Source organism: Pseudochaenichthys georgianus, chromosome 3 (genome assembly GCF_902827115.2).
Source record: "Pseudochaenichthys georgianus chromosome 3, fPseGeo1.2, whole genome shotgun sequence".
Classification (NCBI taxonomy): Eukaryota; Metazoa; Chordata; class Actinopteri; order Perciformes; family Channichthyidae; genus Pseudochaenichthys; species Pseudochaenichthys georgianus.
In genome coordinates this window covers 9,416,464-9,435,349 of record NC_047505.1, presented here as the reverse complement: position 1 = coordinate 9,435,349, position 18,886 = coordinate 9,416,464, and the positions used below count along the sequence as shown (strand labels likewise).

The 18,886-nt window shown below is 43.6% G+C and overlaps 1 protein-coding gene across 1 annotated transcript in view; it reads left to right on the top strand.

Moving 5' to 3' along the window:
* LOC117462450 (neural-cadherin-like) overlaps positions 1-14,595 on the top strand; it is a 575,403-nt gene extending 560,808 nt beyond the window's left edge. The window contains 2 exon segments of the mRNA XM_034104697.2: positions 920-1,074; positions 11,119-14,595. Of these exon segments, the coding sequence (XP_033960588.1) occupies positions 920-1,074; positions 11,119-11,763 (800 nt within the window). The 3' untranslated portion in view covers positions 11,764-14,595.
* Positions 14,596-18,886: the final 4,291 nt, after the last annotated feature.

Genomic DNA, 18,886 nt, shown 5'->3' with positions numbered 1-18,886 from the left:
GTAACCGGAGCGAGAGAGAGATCAGATCAGCTGCTGAGTCTGACCGAGACACGCAGCTCTGCAGGATCACCTGAAGCCCCGCCCTCTGTTTAGCGAGCTGCAGGAGCTGCTTGAGAAACTGACGTGCTGTCAGGAGAGAGAGGGGAAAAGAGAGGATCCGTTTCTCCCGTGTTATTATTCAAAGTTGATGTAAACTTCTGAATAATGTACGTTATCTACTACAAGTAGTTTGTTTGAATGTAATAATTATGTTGTTTGTTGTTTGTGGAATCATTTATTGAAAAATGAATCTGAATTTTTCGATCTGTTACGATTATAAACTGAAGCAATATAAAAATGAGCCCGTGAACTGAGTTTTAAACTGAAGCATATCTGCTCAGAGTCCGGTAATTACCTGCTAACGGAAACTCTGCTACACAACTATTATTATTATTGAAATATGACCGGTAAGTTTCAAATTAGTCCGGTAAAATAAATTCTGCCCGGACATTTGACCGGCGAGAAAAAATCCTAGCGGAAACCCTAGTGTGTGTGTGTGTGTGTGTGTGTGTGTGTGTGTGTGTGTGTGTGTGTGTGTGTGTGTGTGTGTGTGTGTGTGTGTGTGTGTGTGTGTGTGTGTGTGTGTGTGTGTGTGTGTGTGTGTGTGTGTGTGTGTGTGTGTGTGAAAAAAACCTTCTTTGAAATATATTTGATCAAATGGCAGCTAAGAAATGATCTTGTTATCTTGAACCCCAGAGCATCATTATCCCCCACAACTCATCACATTTCACATCACATTTTGGTCAAATGATGCTGAAGGCCGACTCCATCAGGCAGCCCCTCTCTCTGGGGCCGCAGAGATCGGCTGAAGGATCGTAATCATTGAAATGGTCAATTCTAATGCCCGCACTGATGAACCTCTTCATCTGTCTGTCTGCAGTGCTGCTGCTGGGCATCTTCCTGTACACGCGCTGGAGGAGCTACAAGGGGCTGAAGGAGGGCGTGTACCACGTCTCCGCCCACCACGACGGCTGGGAGGACATCCGGGAGAACGTCCTCAACTATGATGAGGAGGGAGGCGGGGAGGAGGACCAGGTACATCATCCACACACACAGTTTCAAAGAAGTTAAAGATGCCTCTTGGAAGTATAGACACACTGTAATCATTCAATGTTAATTTGATTTATTCATTATGTAAGGGATAATATGCAGCGGGCGGTCATTCATGAAAATAAACATAGGCAGGGTGATCAGCCTCCCTAAATTAACCGGCTTGACTCACAATATTGATTCAACATTTGTTTTTTTACTTAAAAATTATCATATTGCTTCCGCTAAGAAAAACGGACAAGTGGTCCGTTCCACTTGGTACCAACGGCTGGAATTGCGGCGAGAGCAACGTAACTTAAAAGGACGGCAGCTCTGATTGAGGTTCTATTTCGTCCCTACTGACCACCAGAGGCGGTGCTTTAGCACTGGATATGTCCATCGCGCGCATGCGCAGCGCGAGTACCAATAACAAGTCACCTATGACCCATGTGACGGCTATATCTGCCGGTGTCGTCAGAGGATCTGTTCCTTTCATCTTAGTACCGTGGCTACATTCAGGTGTTGCTCTTTGGGCAAATGTGGTGTTCCTGCCAAGGTGCTTCCACAAACCCACTTCAATCAGCCTATCCAGCTGGCACGCTTTGACATTCAGGAGAACGGCACGTCGGAGTTGCTGTGCCCTATGGGCGTATATCGATGCTACTGCCTGTTATGGCAGTCGGAACAGCTCTTCGTTTGCCATGGCGGCACTGAAAGAGTTTGTGCCCTCTAAACCCATGTGGCTGCCCCACTGGGTTGTCGATACCATCTCACATGCCTACGGGGCCAGTGGCCGTCCCCTGCCATCAGGGCTGAGATGCCACTCTACAAGGAGCATCTCAACATCTTGGGCTGCCCTGAGAGGGGTGCCCCTGGAGACCATCTGTGCCGCGGCGTCGTGGGCGTCTTCTGGCATTCTCCAGGTTTTATCGGGTTAATGCCACTCCCCATCCTTTGGGTGTGGTCCTTTTGCCGAGCTCCGCTGCTTCCAGTGGTGAGCAAGGGCTTGGATTTTTCATGACATTGTTGGTATAAGTCATCCAGTGCTTAAAGCACCGCCTCTGGCGGTCAGTAGGGACGAAATAGAACGATAGTTAAGGCTGTAACTCAATCAATCAATCAATCAATGTTTATTTATATAGCCCAATATCACAAATGTTACATTTGTCTCAGTGGTCTTCACAGTGTGTACAGAATATCAGTATGACAATACGACACCCTCTGTCCTTAGACCCTCACATCGTACAAGGAAAAACTTCCAAAGAAAACCCAGTTTAAAGGGAAAAATGGGAGAAACCTCAGGGAGAGCAACAGAGGAGGGATCCCTCTCCCAGGACGGACAGACGTGCAATAGATGCCGTGTGTAAATTGAAAAGATAATACATTTGCAACATAGGTAGTCCAAATGTTTGGAAATGCATGTGTGTATAATAGGAAGATGAATCCACGAGGATATCCATCCAGGACCTATGATCCAGGACCACAGCCACGACTCAAGATCCAGCGCTCGCGATCCAGGACACAGGACCGCAGGATCATCCATGACTCCGGATCCCAGCGTATATAGACACCAAAAAGAAAGACATTTGGGGAAGCTGGGTTAATCGGAACATGAGTGTACACGGGTATAGACAGAGAGAAGGAAGAAGTAAGATGTCCCCCGACAAACTAAGCCTATATCAGCAAAACTAGGGGCTGAATCTAATCAGCCCTAACTATAAGCTTTATCAAAAAGGAAGGTCTTAAGCGCACTCTTAAAAACGGATAGGGTGTCTGCCGCCCGAACACAAACTGGAAGCTGATTCCACAAATGTGGAGCTTGATAAGAAAAGGCTCTGGCTCCCATTGTACTTTTAAAGATTCTAGGAACAACCAACAACCCTGCATTCTTGGAACGCAATGCCCTAGTAGGACAGTAGGGTATAATGAGTTCTTTAAGGTAAGATGGCGCCTGCCCATTAAGGGCTTTGTAGGCGAGAAGAAGAATTTTAAATTCTATTCTGTGTTCTATAGGGAGCCAGTGTAAGGCAGCCAGAACAGGAGTAATGTGGTCCCTTTTCCTAACTCTGGTTAGTACACGAGCCGCAGCATTTTGAATCAGCTGAAGCGACTTGATTGACTTCTTGGTACTCCCTGATAATAAAGAGTTACAATAATCCAGCCTAGAAGTAACAAATGCATGGACTAGTTTCTCTGCATCGTTTTGAGGCAAGATATGCCTGATTTTTGCAATGTTACGTAGATGGAAGTAGGCGGTCCTTGAAATTGATTTTATGTGGGCGTTAAAGGATAAATCCTGATCAAATATTCCTTACAGTCTCACTGGAGGCCAAATTAATGCCATCCATAGTTAGTATGTCTTTAGATAATTTGTTTCGTAGATTCTTCGGGCCAAGTACAATAACTTCAGTTTTGGTCGTGTTTAACATCAAAAAGTTTAAGGTCATCCACGTTTTTAAGTCCTTAAGGCAGTCTTGAATTTTATTTAGATGATTAATTTCATCAGGCTTGATTGATAAATATAGTTGAGTATCATCCGCATAACAATGAAAGTTTACAGAATGATTCCTTATAATATTGCCTAACGGAAGCATATATAATGTGAACAAAATAGGTCCGAGCACTGAGCCCTGTGGCACTCCATGGCTAACTTTGGTTTGCGTGGAAGATTCATCGTTAACACGTACAAACTGAGAGCGTTCAGATAGATAGGACCTAAACCAGCCTAAAGCAGTTCCCTGTATGCCAACTAAGTGCTCTAGTCTTTGCAATAGGATATCATGGTCGATAGTATCAAATGCAGCACTAAGATCGAGCAAAACAAGAATAGAGACAAGTCCCTTGTCTGAGGCTATTAGAATATCATTTGTGACTTTAACCAGAGCTGTCTCTGTGCTATGATGTGTTCTAAAGCCAGACTGAAAATCTTCAAATAAATCATTGTTTTTTAAGTAATCACACAACTGTTTTGCGACCGCTTTCTCAAGAATTTTTGAGAGGAACGGAAGATTAGAAATAGGTCTATAGTTGGCTAAAACCTCTGGATCGAGGTTGTGCTTTTTAAGAAGCGGTTTTATCACTGCTACTTTGAATGATTGTGGAACATAGCCTGATAATAAAGACATATTCATAATATTTAATAAAGAAGTGCTAATTAATGGAAAAACTTCCTTCAACAGCTTAGTTGGAATTGGGTCTAACATGCACGTTGATGGTTTAGAAGAGAGAATCATTGAATGTAATTGTTCAAGGTTAATGACTGAAAAACATTCTAGTTTACTATCTAGTGTAATATTAGAACTTACGATTCCGGGAGCTGTTGATAACACTATACTGGTCGAAGGCAAGAGGTCATTAATTTTGTTTCTAAGAGTAACAATTTTATCGTTAAAAAAGCACATAAAATCATTACTACTGAGTGCTAAGGGAATAGAAGGCTCAATCGAGCTGTGGCTCTCTGTCAGCCTGGCTACAGTGCTGAAAAGAAATCTTGCATTATTCTTATTCTCATCTATTAATGAAGAGTAGTAGGCTGCTCTCGCTTTACGCAGTGCTTTCTTATATTCATTGAGAGTAATATGCCAAATTAAACGAGATTCTTCAAGTTTAGTGGAACGCCATATCCTTTCAAGTTGTCTAGACTTTTGCTTTATTTTGCGGGTTTCGGCATTATGCCATGGAGCTAATCTATGTTGTTTTATTTTCTTCTTTTTCAAAGGAGCAACAGAGTCTAATTTTATTCGCAGCGCATCTATAGCACTATCAACAACATGATCAATTTGGGGTGGTGTACATTTTGTATAAGTTTCCTCCCCTACATGCAGACATGCTATCGAGTTAAGTATTGGTTGAATCTCTTCCTTAAATGTGGCTATAGCACTAACAGATAGGTTTCTGCTGCAAGAGCTTTTGACTAATGCTTTGTAGTCTAGTAACAGTACTTCAAAAGTTACTAAGAAATGGTCGGATAAAGCAGGATTATGCGGTTCGACTAATAGTTGCTCAATTTCAATACCATAAGTCAGAACAAGGTCGAGAGTGTGATTATAACAGTGGGTTGGTTTATTTACACTCTGACAGAAACCAACAGAATCTAATATAGAGTTAAATGCAACAGTAAGGCTATTTTTATCATCGTCAACATGAATATTAAAGTCACCTACGATAATTACTTTGTCTGTTTTAAGAACCAAAGTTGATAAAAACTCAGAGAATTCTGATAAGAATTCTGAATAAGGACCTGGTGCACGATACACTGTAACAAATAAGATTGGCTGCAAAGTTTTCCAGGTCGGATGCGTAAGACTAAAAACGAGGCTTTCAAAAGAGGTATAATTACATTTTGGTTTAGTATTGATAAGTAAACTTGAGTCAAAGATTGCTGCAACTCCACCTCCTCGGCCCGTGCCTCGAGCAATATGAGTGTTGACATGGCTGGGTGGAGTGGCCTCATTTATGCTGACATATTCTTCATGTCTCAACCAAGTTTCAGTGAGACAGCATATATCAATATTATAATCTGATATTAAATCATTTACCAATATTGCTTTAGATGCTAGAGATCTTATGTTTAAGAGACCACATTTAATCTTCCTGTTTTCATTTCAATTTCATTTCAAACCTTTATTTAACCAGATTGGTCCCATTGAGATCATAGATCTCTTTTTCAAGGGAGACCTGCAGCAGTTTTGTTGCACTGTAGTAGTTGTTACATTTACTTTTATTAGGTTATTATGTATGACACCTCTATTAGGTTTTACCTTAAATTGTCCTTGGGCAGACACACACACCGCTAATATTGGGTATTTTATTGGGTTCGGGATTCCTATGGGTGACTGCCTAGGAGAGAGCGCAGAGAAGCGTGTAAGACTGCGACTCTGCCTCCTGGTCTCAACTCCAGACTACGGAGTCCCGGATGACCGCCAGAGTTTCCTGTCACTTAGAATTATTGTGTGCTCGCGAGAAGATTATGGGAACAGATCCTCTGACGACACCGGCTGATATAGCCGGTGTCATGTGGGTCACAGGTGACTTTGTTGTTATTGGTACTCGAGCTGCGCATGTGCGCGATAGACATATCCAGTGATAAAGCACCGCCTCTGGCGGTCATCCGGGACTCATAGAACCGTAGTTATAGATGTAACTATCGTTTTCTGTAACTATCCAAATCTGTTTGCATTTTATTTTCCATTAACCAGTCTTTAAACACTGCCAGAGCCCATACTGTGTTCCAGTTAGTGTTTACTTCCTGTCTGTCTTCTTCTGCCTACCCTTTAGTGTTCACTTCCTGTCTGTCTTCTTCTGCTGTTCCCTTTAGTGTTCACTTCCTGTCTGTCTTCTTCTGCTGTTCCCTTTAGTGTTTACTTCCTGTCTTCTTCTGTTGATTTCTCTGACGTCCAGCACTCTGTTTAACCTCTTTCCCTCTATTGCGTCTTTTCTTTATTGGGGACAGTTTAGCCATCATGAAGCCAAAGTGTTTTTCTCTCCACAAATATAAAAGGGAATATTTTAAAAGTATTCCATGGTGTTTTCCGATGGAGCCAACACATATTTGTTGTCCACAGCTGACGTTAAATTAAGCAGACGATTGATTTATTGATATGGCTGCACATAGTCCCATAATCCTCCGGAGCAATGGTAATGTTCTCCTTAGCAGCGTTCTGCTAGCGGAAAATAACCAACTATGACCAATCAGAATTGAGTATTCTGATTGGACTCAGACTCGACTTGGACACTCCTTTGGTGACTCGGACTTGGACTCGAACCCAGGTAATGATGACTCGGACTCGACTCGGACACTCCTTGGGTGACTCGGACTTGGACACGACTCAGACTCTCCCTATGACTCGGACTTGGACTCGGACTCGAAAAGTGGGGACTCGAGAGTGACTTGGACTCGTGAATTGGTGACTTGACTACAACACTGGAATAGAATGTCGAAAAACTTTAACAAAAAGTCATAGTATAGTCACAAAAAAAAGTCCCGTAATTATATCTAAAAACAGTAATAGTATAGTTTGCCGAAAAAAAAGTTGTGGTTTGTTCATAGTATAGCACAGGGGTACTCAAACTTTTTTATTAAAGGTCCACTTGTGAATTTTATACAAGGTCACTGGTCCGGATCAATGCCAGTAAAGTCTGGCCATTCTCACAACGCGTCAGACACAAGAAAATGTCTTTGGTCCAGAGTTTGAGAAGCCCTGGTATAGCATGTCGAAAAAGTTTCATACTTTAGAATGTTGTAAAAACGTAATAAATATATATGTTTTTTAAGTTGTAGCATATTATGCCAAAAAAACTGGAATTGTTCTGGAATAAATTAAACTATGCCAGCAGTTTTCAAAGTGTGAGGCGCGCCTCCCCTGGGGGGCGCCAGAGAGCTTCAGGGGAGGCCCAGCGTGAAAAAAAAAAAAAGTGAAACAGTGAAATCTAGCTAGTTAACTTCAGCTAACTTTATGCGAGCTGCAACATGGATCGATTTTTTGTGAAGTTACCTAAAGTGAAAGAGGAGACAGCGTCTGGCAGAAAATGGCAGCTTTCTTTTGAAATAAAAGTTGTGGCTCATCGGACATTTATGAGAAAAAATCCCTAATGTCCGAGTGTAAGTGAATGCAGCACAAGACGCGAGGCGCCTCCCTCGGCCCTGGCGCGAGCGAGGAAATGTCATTGGCGGTGTCAGTACATATGTGTTCGGGGTCCGTCGCTTACCAATGACGTGATGATTGTGATTGGCTGTACGGTAATCGCACGCGGATTGGTGTAACTAGGGGCGCTGACTAGGGTATACCGGGGGATAACGGGTCACAACCATAGACTGGTCACAACCGTAAGCGACCTGTTATCATTCAGGAAACGACAGCGAAGCATCTGGGGTGTTTTCTGGCATTTACTCTGAGAATGAACACAACATCGAATATTCGGACAAAGTAAAGAATGAAGTGTATGTTTAAATGTTAGCACCCCCCGAAGAGGCTCAAGCTCTTACGTCATTGGTAAGCGTAACGGACCCCGAACACATCTGGCAGGCCGAACATATGGACCATTCGGACCCAAGTACAGAGGAATGAGGTATTTGCGGTCTACTGTGACAGAGAAGAGACTGTAAAGTTTGGCTGTACTCAGCATTGAATCAAAACGCACTAAAGCTTTAGATCTTAATAAGTTTGTGAGGCGTTTTGCTGAACAAGATGGTAATCGCCGCATTCAGCTGTAATAGGCATGCCAACTTGATGCTCTGCTCACGGATGACTCGATGAGCATAAAAAACTGTTAAGATGATGACCTTATGTGTGTAAATATATTTTTTTCTTTGTGGGGGTCTGCCCCAAAAAACAGTTTTAAGTTCTGAGAAAGTCAAATAAGACGATGTGTAAAACTACACTGCCCAGCCAAAAAAAAGTAACCACTTTGATTTAACTAGGCCAGTAGGTAAGGGCATTCCACTGGATAATAATACCCCTGCATTATAGCAACAACAACAATGATGATAATAATAATTAAAACTGCGGTCGCACATGTGCGCGCAGTGATGAGCGGGCCCTCGCGTCCGTGCGCCTGTCGAGGTGGGCAGCCGGTCGTCCCGGCGTCAAGCAGACGCGCGTGAGTCCTCCGAAATGACCCATTTGTCATTTGTCTACGTTTCGCGTCCCAGACTCCCAGGTCCTCCGGCAGCGACTCGGAAACGGATGTCGGTACGCCGTCTCGAAGGAAAACAATTTCTCTAAAGGCTCGTCGAGGATCGATTATTGAGGAGGCTGTCTGGAGGAGCCGTAACCGAGGATACACTGATTTAGAGGAGAGAGGAGTCTCTTTGGAGGAGCTATAACCGAGGGTACACTGATGCAGAGGAGAGAGGAGTCTCTCTGGAGGAGCTATAACGGAGGGTACACTGATGCAGAGGAGAGAGGAGTCTCTCTGGAGGAGCTATAACCGAGGGTACACTGATGCAGAGGAGAGAGGAGAGAGGAGTCTCTCTGGAGGAGCTATAACCGAGGGTACACTGATGTATTCTCCGGAGACTATTTCAGCCAACAGTGATGTTTAAAAGAGGCGTGACGCATGGCTGGACTTATGTCAACGAAGCACAGCTCCGCAAACTGTTTGTGTTTGTTGTATAATGTGTAGGTGTGTTTTGTAGAGTGTATGTGTGTGTTGTACATTGTGGAGGTATGTGAGAGTTGATGTGCTGGGCAGACAGGCGGGTCTCAGTAGCTTAAGGTAGTATCTGACATATAAATGGTCAAAAATGGTACATTCTCCGTTAGCCTACGAGCTCCACGTTCAAGCGATCAACTATTCCTTCGCAATGTAGCATCACTTTGGATATGCACTTAAATGTTTCCGATTATTTCCCTAAGAAGGAATTTGCAAAAATGTGCTTAAAATGCATGAAAAACGCACATCTTTCAAAATGGCCAACTTTCTCGGGGGCGGGGCTAATGGAAGGCAATTTGAAATATGTCCGCAATCATAACAGCAATGTGTATACAGCGATTCGTGAATATCGGAAAAACTATATGCGAGTAGTTTGGAGTAATTTGCGACATGTAAATTGTCAAAAATGGTGTATTCGCTGTTAGCTTACGACCTCCACGATTGAGCTATCAAAAATGTTCTTCGCAATTTAGCATCATATTGGCCAGGGGCTGAACTTCTGCTGGACTGGAATTTTTCCGATCATTCCCCTAGGAGGAGTTTGCAAGAATGTGCTTAAAATGCATGAAAAACGCACATTTTTCAAAATGGCCGACTTTCTCGGGGGCGGGGCTAATGGAATGCAATTTGAAATATGTGTGCAATCATAATAGCAATATGTATACAGCGTTTCGTGAATATCGGAATAACTATATCCGAGTAGTTTGGAGTAATTTGCGACATGTAAATCGTCAAAAATGGTGTATTCGCTGTTAGCTTACGACCTCCACAATTGAGCTATCAAAAATGTTCTTCGCAATTTAGCATCATATTGGATAGGGGCTGAACGTGTCCTGGATTGGAATTTTTACGATCATTCCCCTAGGAGGAGTTTGCAAGAATGTGCTTAAAATGCATGAAAAACGCAAATCTTTCAAAATGGCCGACTTTCTGGTGGGCGGGGCTAATGGAATCTATTTACAAATATGTCCACAATTCCATGAGGAATGTCTGTGCTAAAATTTGTGAAGTTCTGAGAAACTATATGTGACTACCACACAATAGGGGGCGCTAGTGAGCAGTTTTTTTGAAAAATTACGGGGGTTTTTTACATTCTCGATAAGGTCGTGGGCTCTGACGTGTGTCCCAAGTTTTGCGTCCGAAGCTCATTTTATTCTATCGCAATTTAAAAAAAAATGTATAGGCCACGCCCACATTCTGAATTTGTTGCGACACTTTAAATCTGAGTTCGTAGTCACCCCGAGAGTATGTGTAAAAAATGTTTTTATAAATTGGTGGTGTTTTTGGCGCCCCCTATAGTCCAAAATGAAAATGTTTTGGTGTGCCTATTCCCCAAGACAGACTGAACCTATCTACCAAAATCTGTGATGTTTGGATACATTGTTGATGAGTTATGAGCATTTCTTTCTAAGCCCCGCCTTTTTGCGAGTACGTTTTGATTGACGGCGGCAATATTTATTGTCCGAACATGCTCATTTTCTACGGTAATGTGTCTGACCCTCTACCGATGCTGTATACAAAGTTTGGTGTTGAAAAACTTTAAATTCAAATTTAAGTGAATATTTAACTGCTGTCCTAGCGCTCCGTGCTTGGGCCCTAATAATAGCAATAATAATTGAGAGGTGGGCGCGGCTGTTCTTATGTTCTCTGAGGGGAGGCTCACCTTCCCACACTTTGAAAACCCCTGACCTATTTCGTTCATTTATATTTTGTATATTTTAATAATCTGAATCTGCAAAGTGACTTAAACTTTCAAATTTAAATGTAGTGGAGTAAAAAGTACAATATAGGCTTTCAACATGTATAAAGTAGCTTGAAAATAAAATACCCCCGGTACAACTACCTCAAAACTACTTAATTATACTTGGGTAATGACCGTGTTTTTTGTGTTTTCAGAATGCCTACGACATGGCGGAGCTGCAGAAGTCCCTACAGCCGAGCCCGGCCCAGTCGGTCCAGTACTGTCGCTCCAGAGCTCTGCACCACCCTCCCCTTCCTCCCCTCCACCACCACCACCACCACCTCCTCCTCCATCAGGCGCCCCCGGCCCCACCCTGCGCCCAGCTGCTGGACACGCTCAGTCGGACCACCTGCTCCACCACCCTGCCCCCGTCCGCGGCCTCCTCCTGCTCCACCGCCACCTCCAACACGGCCAGCCTCCGTAGGGACGTCCCCCCCACCAGACTGCCGGCGCAGGGCCAGGCCCGCTCCTCCCAGCTGGCCCGCCGCTCCCTGTCCTTCTCCAGCCAGGACCTGGCGCGCTACCTGTGTGAGATCATCCGCGACGCTGACCAGCACCCGGACACGGGGCCCTTCGACTCCCTACAGGTGTTCTCCACCGAGGGAGGGGGGTCGCCTGCCGGCTCCCTGAGCTCCTTCAGCTCGGCAGGGCTAGATGGAGGGAGCGTGGGGGATGGGGGTGGAGGAGGAGGAGGAGGAGGAGGGGGGGAGGGGAGGAGGGAGGAGACACTCGGGGAGTGGGGGCCCCGCTTCGAGAAGCTGCGGGCCCTGTACGAGCGGGCCGAGACCAGCGACCTCTGAGCTCAGACACACCAAAACTGACGGGACCCCCGACCCAAAACAATCAATTAGCTTAGCGACAAACCGAGGGCGGGAAAACAGCGAGAGACTGACTGACGGACAGAAATCGCTACACCCCCACCCCCCCAGTCGCTGTGCTGCTTTTACAGGACGATGAGCCCCGTCAATCAACCGGGGGCCTGACAGACAGAAGGAAAGTGTCCCCGCGCAAAGAGCTCTCCCTCAGAGGACATCTGTGCAGGAGCAGAGTTATCAAAGCTGCCCGTCAGGTTCTCTTGCCGGTCTACTCATCATGACGGAGCTTAGCTTCACTGTCACACAAATCTGTTCCAGTCACTAAAACCTAAATTTGTTTCTCCAACACTCATTGTTCGCTGCTCTGGATGAGTGTCAGCTGAAACGATTCGGCCTTTTTGAAAGTTTTTTTTGTACCTGAGCAAATCAGTGCCAGTTGATATTTTTAGCACCTTGCCGCTGAATATATTCTTTGTAAATTAACAAAGCACTCCTACGTAAACCCTCCTCTGCACTGTTACACGACAGTACGATCATTCTGACTAGCCCATAAAATAGTTTCCAGTATATTGTGGACACGTTGAGTTCTCGCTGCCTGGCTGTGCAGCTTCTGTCAATGTTTGTATGAGTTTTTGTTTTTTTTAAAGGTGCACTGGGTTGCAGGGTGAGATTATTATTCCCTTCTTCTGGTAATGTGTCCTTCACTGGGTTGAGTCATTCTGTATTGGTTGGGTGTTTCAAGTTTCAACGCTGCGTGGGTTGTAAGACATCAAGCTTCTACTTACTACTGCACCCTCGTCTTCATGTGATTTCCTATTCTCATTCACGCTCCTCCACCACGCGTTCCTCCTCACCCGAGGGAGGGCGCACCAAAAACTCAAACGGCTTTGTTACAAAGAAATTAAAGCTGACTGCGGGAGGGAGGACATCGCTCTGTTGCTCTGTGGCGCGAACGCTCTTCCTCAGGCATACCAAATGCGGCGTCTGCGAGACACTATTTAACCAGACGATTGCACGGTGGAATACAAATACAAGTCAAGGTGACTACTCAACCAACTGAAAGAGCAGGGCTAAATAATGATTACATATTATTCAGAGCAGATTCCTGTGCCATACACTTATCACTTATACACTTACACTTATCCATTGTCCCTTTGCTAAATTACCACACACTCTTCTTGAGTGTTTACAGAAAATTGAAAGGAAATAATAAGTGTGCAGTTATTATCCAAGCTGCAAATTGCCAGCAAGTGTTCGTCTTGTTTGGCTTCCTTTTCAAATAAGCTTGATGGGCCTTTATGTTGACGATAAAAAAGACTTCATGCTGTTGGGGAATAATTTGTGTAAAAACATGGAAAAGGTAAAGCAGGACGCGGAGAGTCTTTTTACCCCCCACAGGAGAGATGATTACTGGGTAGAGGGTTGAATCAGGCCGGTCTCTGTGGTGAACTGAGCACCGAGGCCACGTCGTACGGTTGCACATGTTGCACTTAGTACGGTGGCCAACAGCTGCAAACTCGCTGCACTTTCAAAATACGATGCAAATAAAAAAACACAAATCTGCCAACATGCATTAAGAAAACATTCACCAACAAAACATTTTCAAAACTGAAAGCGCTGCAAGTAAAAAACGCTGCAAGAAGCTCAAACCACACAGAAAGGGGGACACTAAAAAGTGACGCACACAACTGGGACCGGAGCGCTTGTTGACGTTCGGGGATTATGAAGTTGGCTTACTGTCACTGACATGACATGACATGACATGTGTGTTGTATTGTGTGTTGTATTGGCTTATTTAAAAAAGTATCGCATAAGTCTTCCGATATTATTGGAGATCTGCTGTTAGCTAGCTAGCTAACCTAGCTAACCTAGTCATTTCAAATATACTGACAAAACATTTACAATTATGAAATAGACTAACTCTGCCAACAGTGACAGTTGGCCAACTTTATAATTGTGAACCTAAACAAGCTCTGGTCCCAGCTGTGCATCACTTTTTGGTATCCTCTTATTACTGTTTGAGCTTCTTGCAATGTTTTTTGTCTGTAGAGTTTTATATTTATATCATTTTTTAACCTAACAAGCGCGTTTGTTACACCGCAAATGGCATACATATGAAAATGTTTGCTCGTCTTCCTGCAATCCTCCCAAAAGCCATCCTTGCTCTCCTCGCTGTATTCTGCTGCGTTCATTCTTCTCCGTCGGCATAGCGGTTAAATGGAAGGAGTGTTTGAAAATATGTCAGGCCACTTATCCTAATAGGAGCTGATGGCTTGCTGTCAAAAAAAACAAAGGATTGCGGGGAGTTTAAAAAAAGAAAATGCTACAGAGGGGACGATTGACAGATTGAAGCTTTCCAGAAACTTGTATTTTCTTAAAGACGAGGCAATAAAGCAGTTTTAAAAATAAGAGCCTTGGCGGTGGAGGTGGAGCACGCTGGGGCACGATGCCTGAAAGTAAGACACAGGCTTGTTCTTTTTTTAAAGACAATGGGGATTTCCTAGATGGGGATGCTTGTTCTTTTGTATTCCTCTGCAGGAAGGGTGGAGGCGCGACATGCTTCTCCCTCTGCAGCTGGGAGTCACGGCACCATTCATTTGTACCATAAAGCAGCTTTTAAATGTTGTTTTCCAGGTTGCAGACATGTTGTGAACAAAGTCAATGTTTTTACATAATTTGTAAATACTAAGATAGATTTAATTATTGCTTTTGGTTAATAAAAGCGCCACATACATTTAAAATGTGCAGCTACTGAGAAAAGAATTTAAAAGATAACAAACATATCTTGTTCATCATGACGGTGATGAGCTTTGGACAGTTAAGTGTTTTGTATTTGCTTTGTTGTTTTTCTTCTCAATAAATTCATTTGTTTGCACCAGAAACGGTTCTGAGTCGTGACTGCCGCTGAAAAGCAAGGGTTTACAAAAGTAATGAAGGACAAGGACATGTTTGAATAAAAACTTGTATTGATCAAACTGCCATAGAACATTAATGCTGTTGGTATCTGCACTGGCGTTGAGAGCATTCCAACCTAACTCATGTATCTTACATTTCCCCTCTATCGCTGCAACATGCTCGACATGAGAACACTTTTAATAGCAGTTAACATTTCATAGTGTGTGTGATTGCTGATATGAAACATTTCCTGCAGTAGAAAACACAGCGGAAACACTTTTAGTGGCTTTTAAGAAGAAACATGGAGAACATGACCAAGGCTCTGACATACATAACAGAACAATATTTATTTTTTCAAATAGACACAAAAGATGCTGGTTTCCACCATTGACAGATTTCCAAACACAGAAATGGTACTTTATGTGAAGGTGATGCTTTTGGGTCACATGTGGCTCTTATGTAGCGTTCAAGGTGCATCAGGTCTGTGCGTTTCTCTCGGTGTGCACCAAAGAGCGGCTTTCACATCAGCCAATCAAAAGGTACCAGGAAGCTCCTGTCTGAAAAGCCTGTCAATCATGTCCAATGTTCCCACAGTTAATCAGTAGTGCTATTTAGACTCTTAAACTCCATGTGGACATTTCACATTCATAAATAGTTTCAAAGTACTTACATTGGCTCAGCGGGTTGCATCTGTGCGTGTTACTTATGGGAAATGGTTTGTCTAAGACTGGCACATGCATCATAACTGCAGTTCATCATGACTGATCTAAAAGCGTCAGCACCAACATGCACACATTCAGATCTCTATGGACAACCATACAGAGAAGAGCCTGTAACGAAACACACACGACACAGACTGTGTTCTACTGGCAGGCTTTTTGGAACGGGGTGCACAGAAACAGACTTGGACACTTTTGGAGGAATTTGAATGGCTAGCATGTTCTTGAACTTCAAAAAAGGGCCATAGCCAGGAGACCAAACCCCCCCGGTTCTTTTTTAATCTGTCGCTAATCGTCATTAAAAAAAAGATAGATAAGATAGATATATATCATAAACCTCAAAGCACTTGTTATTGACTTACTTTAAAGATGTTCTATAACTAAAGATACATTGAATGAATGCATATGAATTGGTGTACACTTCCTGTGTTCTAAGTGGGTGTGGCCAACAATTTATATTTTATTTTGCCAACAGACATATTTAGCTAAATCTGTTAGCTTGGGCATTTGCAACATGTTCATTTTGACACATTTTAACTAACATTTGGACAGATTTAGCAAACGTTTGTTGCAGAGGCTGACTTTAAATACTATAGTGCAGGGGTCTCCAACCTTTCTTCATCTGAGAGCTACTTTGAACAAATGAAAGTGGCCAAGAGCTACTTGCATCACATCGCATGTATTCACATAGCCCTCATCAGTTGAATTAAGCTATACTTTTGTCCACCTGTGAAATTGCAATAACTAAAGCTTATCACAAATCTTAACTTCACATCAAGGTCCAAGAAAATGAAAATGTCTCACATTATTATGGCCCACATAGTGAGTAAATCACTGCAAATTCACATACATGTCCTTAATCACCACCTGACAAGCATCGTATGCGGCACATGTGTAAAATAAGTGCATTCATGAATGGCGCTGCATGGAGTCCACCATAGAGGTGTATGCTGGAGTGTACCCACTTAGGTTCACTCTAATAGTCATTTCAATGTGCATCAGTCGGTCTTGTTCTGTATTTAGATTTCATGATATCCATGCCAGAAAAAGCTGCTTCTGTAGAACAGAGCCAAATAAAGCAGACATGTTCAGTGCTGCTTGGTGAATGTTCTTATAGTTTTCTGGGTCTACAAGGATCCAGAAATGTTGTGAGTTTTGCTGAGACTTCTGCTGAACATTGGAGATCTCCACAGGATTGACACTGAACAGTTGTTCAGCCATCTTTTTCTTCTTCTTCTTCGTCTTGACATTAAATTATAAACCATAATAAATCAATTGTATAGGTCTATATCTGTGTGTGAAATTGTTCCATGCTCAAAAACAAAAAACTAATACTAATACAGTCTATGGTCTGAACACAGCAGACAACAGGAGTATTTACAACAGCATTATAAAAACAAAAATAGTGCACTGCACAAAATAGTGCACTGCACACTCACATTCTCTGTCTTACTGTTACATAAATCCCATGATTGTATGAGACTAAATTAGCTTCATCATATCTCAATCAGTGATTAAGTGAATAACAACGTTTCTATCGGGTCACTATCAGCCATTAGGGGAGGGGGCGGGGCTTGGAGGAACAGAGAGGAGACAGTGATCGCGGAAGCTTTCCTCCTGCCTTCACAAACTTTTACACACGTATTTATCAACTGAAAATAGCAAGAGGACATTCATACTCTGCAATCCAAGACTTGATTAAATCCACCAAAAACCTGACATGACGATAACGAGTGTTTTTCAAAAACACAAATCCCTCCCTGTGTGTCTCTGAGCCGCAGCGACGCGGCCTGATTCAGAGCGGGTCATTCTGCGGGTCATTCTGGACTGGTGTTGCTGGAGAAAGCAGACTGCTCCATGTGTGGTCTCGCTGTGCCGCTGTCCCATCTGCTCCTTGATCTCTGCGTCACGGACCAATTTTATATTTGTGTGCCAGAAACAATTCTAAAATAAAAACACTTTATTGTCCGGCCGACGTCGCATATCTAGATATATATGCGACGCTAGGGATGATCTCGCGCGCAATCTTGTGACGATTCTCTCTGACCAATCAGCAGTCGAGAGTGTTGACGTCACTAGTTCAGCCCTGGCCTGATAGAACCACGATTTTATGGGGCCGGAAAAAGTACCCGCTAGCCGGTGCTACGCTATATGGAAAGGCCACCAAACACTGGCCTGTCCGCTTGAGGACGATTAAGGATGCTTAAACGGGGCTACCCGCTGCAGTGGAAATGCGCCATCAATGAAGCGTTGAGCTGAATTCTGCATATGCACACAAGTTATCATCCCCTTTTAATTAAGAAAAGCATATGCAGCCAGCGCGCCTCCGAATGAACTACTAATCCCAATATGTATGGAAATTAAGAATTGCGAGACCAAAAAAATTACATTAGTACACTCTTATGCAAACATAATGGAATCACTCCGCTCTCAAATAAAGCAATCAGACATCTTCTAAATTAAACTTCCAATGTGAAGGCGGGACTCAAGGGGGGGGGGCAAGTAGTGCTGTGCCACACTGATCCTATTGGTATGCATTACATTGAGGCGGCGCAGGTAACGAACAACAACACTTTGAAAAGCCCCACAACAACTGAGTGGGAGTGTGCGAGGGTGTACATCATCAAAGGCAGAGGGTCTTATTAATTATTAAGTGTACAAATATAGGCAGATGTGGAGGGGGGGGGGAACGTTGGTGTCGCACCTCGTTTTAGCAGGAAGCTCCGACTGGCCACCTCCATAACTACCGACACAACTCAAGCCTATCAATCACCTCCTCTCCTCCACCTTCTCTTTGGTTCAAAAGAAGAGAGAGAAAAATAGGAAGTGTTTCAGATCATTGTGTATCCGCTCTCTGCTGCTGTTTAAACATGAGCCTTTTTCCTGCCCTCCCCTCTCCCCCCTGCCCTCCCCTCTCCCCCCTGCTCCTCCCCACTTTTATTTTCCAACCACAAAGCCTCAGTGTGATATGCAAGTGTTGCCCCCCCCCCCTCTCTCTCCATCACAAACTATTTTGGATTGCGGCGGAGAATCAGCGCGCTGCAATTTCCTCACCACTTCCATTATTCATGTGTGCTTGTGTGTGTGTGTGTGTGTGTGTGTGTGTGTGAGTGTGAAGAGGGAGTGAAAAAAGGTTGAGGCTGCCACTGATGAGAATCACAGAGCCGACAGCAAGCACCACAATGTAAAACATATCACTTGGTACCAGCTTTGACCTCAGTCTTACAGCAAAAACACTTTTAAGCGGCGGTGCTGACGGTTGCCACCCAGCAGGAATTGAAGCTAACATCGTTATTTCCGGTTTGCATTCGGGGGTAATTGATAACAGCGGAGACAAAAGTTCAGAGACAAAACGTGCCAACAAAGTCCCGGCTGAGTGAAGACATTAGCTCTAATGGTCGATGTGACTTTCCTCACTGATACACAGCTGAGTGCACACAGGATAGCCTACTATTACCCAGTCCGTTACTGTCGAGAAATGTGTTTCAACAGAA